Source organism: Haliotis asinina, chromosome 8 (assembly GCF_037392515.1).
Source record: "Haliotis asinina isolate JCU_RB_2024 chromosome 8, JCU_Hal_asi_v2, whole genome shotgun sequence".
In the NCBI taxonomy this organism is placed as follows: Eukaryota; Metazoa; Mollusca; class Gastropoda; order Lepetellida; family Haliotidae; genus Haliotis; species Haliotis asinina.
In genome coordinates, this window is record NC_090287.1 from 57,720,067 (window position 1) to 57,727,782 (window position 7,716).

General features: G+C 39.2%; 1 protein-coding gene across 1 annotated transcript; it reads left to right on the forward strand.

Annotated features, from left to right (window-relative positions):
* The first annotated feature begins 371 nt into the window (after window positions 1-371).
* On the forward strand, window positions 372-7,224 carry LOC137293732 (uncharacterized). Its single transcript, XM_067824443.1, has 4 exons — window positions 372-428; window positions 1,995-2,516; window positions 4,670-4,824; window positions 5,834-7,224. Exons 2-4 carry the CDS (start codon window positions 2,015-2,017, stop codon window positions 6,365-6,367), a joined length of 1,191 nt encoding a protein of 396 aa, XP_067680544.1. The 5' UTR covers window positions 372-428; window positions 1,995-2,014; the 3' UTR covers window positions 6,368-7,224.
* The last annotated feature ends 492 nt before the right edge of the window (window positions 7,225-7,716 follow it).

Below are 7,716 nucleotides of genomic sequence, written 5' to 3' on the forward strand. Positions count from 1 at the left end.
TCTATGGATAGATTTTCAAAGCAGTACTAATAGTGTAATAATTATGTTGTTATACGCTGTAATGAAAAGTGACAAATACGCAACACATTTCAGAACAAAGTGTTTCCTAAATGTAGTCCAAAACAACCAGTGCAATATATATGTTAATGGCTTTGTATACAAATACAAAGTTGCTTTCAAATGGGTTGAGCTACAGGCAATCGGATGTATATACGACTTATATTGTTGTCTGCTATAACTGGCTATAAATGGATGTTGCAGATGATAACAAAAACAGACAATAAGTAAGTGTTGGAAAACTCTCGGCTCGAACCGCTGAACTTCAGAACCACAGAACTCTACCTGAATCGTAACTATTGTTTTAGGTTTGACCTCGAGTTACTTCCCTTCATTTATTATTGGGACGAATGTCAGCCAACAAAGCCAAGGTGAGATTTTTTGTTTTATTATCGGACACTGAGTGTGAGTGTGAATTTATTTACTTATACTGAATATTAATAAATCGACATGTCTTTAATCAGTGTATTTAGACGTCTCCGTTTCTTTTCCGGAGTTATCGGCTGCTTATTCCGTTATGCATAGCAACGATTTTCTCATCTTTGTTTACATTAACAACCGGAAGGCGTGTTATTGCACCGGTCAAAGGAAAATATAATGGAATTAACCATCAAATGTTGTCATGTTGCATTTCAAATATATTGCTGCTTGTCACCTTCTGGGATAAAGACGTACCAGACCTACATGTATATATTAAGACCCATCTACACTAGCATATCTATATGCTATAAAACAGATTTTGAAGATCAAGGCAGTGTATCATCCTGACATATTTATATTTAGGACAAGTTATTTTTCAGGGTATTCGATGGGAATTACTTTGTCTGGAAACAAATTAATGTATGTTTGCCTTCTCTATGTAAAGGCTCTACCTGTATATATACATTTTGTTCTTGTGGATCACAACATGTTATCTTCTCGAGGCTGTCATGCAGTTCAAAATGAAATTATTCCATTGAATTAGGAGAAAACCACAATGTATTATAGTAGAAAGATATTTTATTTCCAGAAATTTTGTTTGTTTCTAAAAGATACTGAGTCAAGGTGAATAGATTAGAAAAAACAATCATGCTTGTGTTAAGATGTGTCACCCATCTTAGAGTGATGCAAGTCTTTATATCTACTACCTAGATTGATGCTCATGATGTCAATCACTAGATTGGTCTAAACATGATTATTTTACAGAATGCAGGTACACAGCATGAATACTGCTGAACATATTTTGTGTTCAAGAAACATCAGTGTTTCTTTAGACAAAGCAGTTGTCTGCTTTAGCTTTAACATCAATTTCCATGTACTTCACACACATATAATATATGCATTGAATATGTGGTACGGCTACTCCGCAAACAAACATATAATGACCTCACCTAAAGGAAGTGAAGCAGTAAGTGAAACAAGAGTAATTGTTCTCTATGTTTATCACATCTCACTGCTCATGGTGATAAATCGGATATGATGTCAGTGAGTAAACAATGGAGAGGTGACAAATAGCCCTTTCTTATCCCAGTATAGTTCATTTCCAAATTCTGTTAAAAGAGGTAAATGTAAGAAACTGTGAAACACTTGAAACTCAGCATGATTATCTCGTAAGAACTCACTCACCGAGGGAGTGTTATTTTATTTATGGAAGGTGGTGTGGTGTGTTTGTGTGTGTGCATCCATGTGTGCATGTGATGATGATATATGGGGGTGGGGCGTCACCCATTTTGTCCTGGGGAATTAGGGGGGTCAACATTTTATATACATGTACTGAGGGTTGTCAGTACTTTTCCACGTAAAAACATTAAGAAATTGTACTTACAAGTTATGGGAGTGGGGCACTTACTTTGTACTTAATTCACAGTGTACATGCATCTCCATGAAAATCACCATCACCCCCTAGCCATTAATTATGAATGGAACCTAATGTAAACCTCCATATTGTATATCTGCAGCAGTATCAGTGACCCCAGCTATGGCTGCTGCAGTGGAGACATGCAAGCATGAAGAAAGTCACAACATGGATGAGCCAGCAATAGAGAGGGACATCCGCAACTTTGTTGCCACGAAAATTGGGGAGAGGGTATATCTGTATTTAGCAGAGGCTTCAAAAGTATCCATCAGGCATGTACGCAAGTCGGGATCCACGCTGCTTGCCATCTTCTGGATCAGGGTCCTCCAGCATGAGAACAACTACCCAATGCAGCAATTCCCGTACAGGAAGCTGTATGGAAGTGGGAGATCAGGTGAGGACAGGGTCATCCTCAGCGTTGACGGTGTGAAGGTGGCCGTGTTCATGTCGTCGGGGACGCTGCAGATCACGGGGACATATGCCTTGGAGTGGTTTGTGGACCGGTTTAGAGGACTCATGGATGCCTATGCATCGCCCATAGATCACCCTCAGCCACTGAGATCCACGTTCACAGATTCCGAGGAGTCCAGATGGAAGCGAGAGAAGCGTCAGATGAAGGAGCAGTGTAGGTGACATGTTGCAAGGATTTAAATTATAGTCATCCACATGTGATTCCACCAGCTGGGTGTTAACTGTATTGCTCTTCTTCAGTAGTGTTGTAGTACACTTTCCTTTGTATTCCTTCCTCTTTACTCACCTCAAAAAGACACTTCAATATCAATAACTTCCTCCTCATTCTCCTCCTCCTCCTCCTCGTCATCATCATCGTCATCCTTGTGGTTGTGATTATCATCTTCATTGTCAAGGGCATCGCTGTCATCATCATCACCACTGTCGTCATCATCATTATCGCCATTGTCATTGTGTTCATCATCATCATCCTTGTGGTTGTGATCATTGTCTTCATTGTCAAGGGCATCGCTGGCATCATCATCACCACTGTCGTCATCATCATTATCGCCATTGTCATTGTGTTCATCATCATCATCCTTGTGGTTGTGATCATTGTCTTCATTGTCAAGGGCATCGCTGGCATCATCATCACCACTGTCGTCATCATCATTATCGCCATTGTCATTGTGTTCATCATCATCATCCTTGTGGTTGTGATCATTGTCTTCATTGTCATGGACATTGCTGTTGTCATCCTATTCATCATCATCATCATCATCATCATCATCATCATCATCATCATTCGTGACTGGAAATCTGTCATCTAATCATATTAATTATGGCACAGAATATATTGCTATGGTTCTGGTAAGTATAGAATAGGTCAAGGAAAGAATTGGTAAAGAGAGTAGCAGGCTGGCAATAGACAAATTGGTTATGATGTGAAAAAGAGGAAATATTTCATGTAACTTTTTATTAAAGTTTCTTTCACTACACTGCAAGCCATAGTTTTAAATAAAGATGCACATTTTTGCTATGGTAAGCTAATGAAAGGGATATATGTGCATGGGCTGATAGTTTATCATCTGTATTTGAAATAACAGGTCTGTTAAATTAGTGAGTATTTTGAGGTTAGTTGACTATATTAAGCAAAATTATACTACTTGTCTATTGTGTGATTAACATTTGTATAGAAGCAGTTTCTGTAGAAAACATTAAGTAAGATTTGTCTCACTTTTTAAACTTTAGATGCTGATTTCAGTTGTTTTAACCTCCACTGGTTTGCTGCAAATTGCAAAATTGCTGATGAGGTGTAAAACTTTCACTCACTTTCCTCTTACATTCCACTTTTTAGCAAAATTGCTACATGGCTTTAAGTATAATGCTATCAAGCATCATATATATCTGTTCAAATCAATCCTTCACATGTTTGTCTGGCTTGTAAGCTAGAGGGGGATAACTTTTTGACTATTGGGATCACTGTGCACTTTGAATTTTTCTAGACAAGTGCAGACAATGCCTGTATCTCGCCCAGATAACTATCTCTTGTAATGAGTAGGAAGTATTTACATGAAGTGGGGAGTAGAAACTATGCAATCATATCTGTTGAAAATATTTTCAATTGGTTGTTGAAGTACAACAGAATGGACAGATGTCTAAAACTCGTTTGGCCAGAAAGATAAATAACGCTCTAGATGATCTTGTTTGATGTATTTATGCATACTATGCATCTTCTTCAAAGCCAGGAGCAGTGAATCCTGGCATGACTAAGGGATAGAACTCTGCATGTGACTTGTAGTGCATACAAACAGTGTTTGCAAACGTTAATTTGCCAGTTGGCCATCAGGGCCAGCTGCCATCTTCAGGCTTTAAAATCTGCATGCCCTGAATCAAATCTGCAGGCCCATTTTGTTAAAGTCAAACAAATAAAAACAAAATGGAACACTTTGTACACAGTTTCACACTGTTTCTACAAAATCAGTCAGTGAAGACCAGGGTGCAGAGAGAATTTTTTATTTGTTAAAGACTGATATTGATATTCTTATGAGCAAAGTGCTGAAATACCAGGAAGTGAAACTCAGTTATTGTAACATGATGGATCTTGGATGAATCCTGACCATTAATAACGGGAAAAAACAAGGGAAGGATATCAGCTGAAAAAAACTGACAGATAATTTCCTGAAAGCATCAAGGGCCTGCAGATATTTGATACTGCCAGCCTGATGCAATAAAAACTTTGGGCCTTTGGGCCAGCTATTATTTTGAATGCTGCATGCATGTGTATTGCAATAAAGAATGAGTATCATATATTTCTTGTTGTTACAGACAAGGCAAGCTGGCCAGATGAGGCTCTGAAAAGGGAAGTGAATGTGATGCATGATGGGGAAGTTCAGAGACAGGAACTGGACAGGACGGTCAAACCCCAACTTCCTGACATGCTCAGTGATGAACACCAGTACATTCACTCTGACCCCGAAGTGGTAAGCTTATTTGAGTCTTAAATGTCAAAGTCAAACCACAGGCAAACTGTAGCGCAGGTGGGGTTGCGCAGCATAGAGAATATGACAAGTCTTCTTATATGCGAGAAAAGCGAGCAAAGGTTGGCAATATACTTCCCTCGCTTCAGATCAAAAAATATTTTTCATGTCAAAATAAAATATTGCCACCATCAAAGGTACACTCCCATTACCTCACCTGGTTGTGCTCTCAGATTTCCTACCCCCATGTTTAATAATTTCAGAACAAGAATAAGAAGAAATTAAAAAGAAATACCATATGACTGAATTTTATCTTGAACCTGTTGGATTTTATTTGTCTTATCTGTCATCTCAATTGTTAGAATGTTTGCAACATTTATTCTACATAAAATGGTGTTATGGGTGAATGAAGCAGGGGAGGTAACTGTAAGTATTCCATATGGAATAATACTCTCCTGTTCCTTCACTGCGTTGAACCAGAAGCTGCAAGGGGGAATGGAGGCGAAGAACGGTCTGATATACCACAAGTTGCATTTAAAATGTTGAATAAGAACTGTTTCACATGAGTAATTGTTCAACATGGGGTTGGAGATGTGAGAGCACAGTGAAGAAATGGGTGTATACCTCTGATGGTGGCGATATTTTATTTTGACATGAAAAATATTTTTCAAACTGAAGCGAGGAAAGTATGTTACCAACCTTTGCTCGCTTCGCTTGAATGTAATAAGACTGGTCATTTTCTCTATGCTGAGCAACCCATTTGCCCTACAGTTTGCCTGTGGACAAACAAATCTGAGAATCCTTAATGTTACAATATACCAGAAGCATAGATTTCAATGGGTTCAGCGGTAGTTGGTTTAGATATTTGGAAGAGTGGATTCCTGGTTGGTTGAAGAGATAGCAATGGATAAGGAAATGAGTATGTTTAGTATTTCCAGGAAGGTGGAAGGTGTGTTTAGGAGCATGCTTCAAAATCCAAGTCACATTCATATAGCTCTTGTGTTTTTTTCAGATGCCTGAGCGGGAAGTTGAGATGCAGATGGAGAGACTGAGAGCAGGCTGTGTTTTAGAGGGCCAAGTCCTGTACCGGGTATGGAAGTCACTCCTTAACCTCTGGTTCCAGGACGATAAGTGTATTGTATACATCGTCACCCCACGTCTGGACTCTGGCAGACTTGCAGATATCTGCAGACTGTTTCTGAATCATCGCTTCACAGCATCAATTGGGGCACTGTGTGTCCCCTTGCAGTTCAGAGGGGGAAAGCTACCTGAGATTAAGAGAGATGCAATGCAGAAGTTCCAAGCAAAAGATCAGCTGCTGATAGAGTATAAAATATATGACAGCATTGTATATCCCCAGAAACAGTATCAGGCAAAGTTCATAGCATGTGTCAAAGATGGCAGTGCTTCTGTTCTCCTGACAACTGCAGACTTTCATGGCAGCCATTTCCTGCAAAGTGGCACCGATACTGCTGTCTTCCAGAACATGGCAGAGGAAGAATTTATGATTCGTTACCTTGGGCCGATTCTGTCCTCTACAAACTGAGCCTGTCACATCCTACCATGTCAATCACAATGGTAGGTTTCTCCTGTAGCACATCCCACCTTGTCTATCTTACTGCACCATCCGTGTATCCCATGTCATAGGGGTGGTGGGGTAGCCTGGGTGTTTAAGCATTCGTTCATCAAGCCAAGGACCCAGGTTCCTTTTCCCACATGGGTACAATGTGTGAAGCCCATTTCTGGTGTCCCCACAGTGATATTTCTGGAATATTGGTAAAAGCAATGTAAACCTCTCTCACTCACTCTCCTGTGGCACATCCTTCCTTGTCTATCGTAAAATGCAACATCCTTGTCTCTTCTGCCACAACTTGTCTTGTCTCTTGAGGGCCGGGAGTACATGTCATAACCAAAAGTCATAAATATTTATTTGCAACCAATAATGCAGTATTATTTATTTCTTCTAAGTCACAATCAGAATGAATTTACATTCAAATACAATATTGTGTACTGTGGTATCTCATTCACCATCAGAATGATTGACCAGAAAATAGTTTATTGTGTTTTTTTTAACTAAATCAGTTCTTTGTACAGACTTTGTTTTTGTTAACATTGCTTTGAGTGTGTCTGTATGTGTTTAATATATTTTATCAATATGTTTTATTTTACTTAGAGATTTTACTTAATGGTGAGAATGTGTTAGACATTACTTAAATGATTCACTTTACAGGATATATGCAATTTAGTGGCTATATTCTTGTTAGACTACCATCCAGAACCAATGATGATTTACCTTGACAGGACTCATACTCTCAGTGATCAGTATTACATAAATTTACCATTTAATTAATATTTATTGCTTGAAAAATGTTTGAGGACCAAATAAACATTTTTGAGAGCCAAGGTTGTCCTTGTTTATTGTTGTAGCAGTGAACTGCAGAGTCACATGTCTGTACTTGTTCATTAAGTGTTGTACTTTTCTGGTCTTTTCAAGCAACACTTTCAACAATACCAGTTTGCGTGATGCCAACAATATCATAGCAGGGGACACCACCTTGTACCCAAGTGGGGAATACAACCCTAATCTTCGATGTAGTGAGTGAGAGTCACGGCTATCCCACCCAAACATTCCCACCCCCACCACACCAGACCTTTGTAAACAACGTGGACTACCACACCAGACCTTTGTAAACAACATAGACTATCACACCAGACCTTTGTAAATAACATGAGCTACCACACCAGAGCCTTGTAAACAACATGGACCACCACACCAGACCCTTGCAAACAACATAATCTGCCACACTTGAACCTTGTAAAGAACATAAATTGCCACGGCTCAACAACTTGAGCTACCACACCAGAGCCTTGTAAATAACATGGACCACCACACCA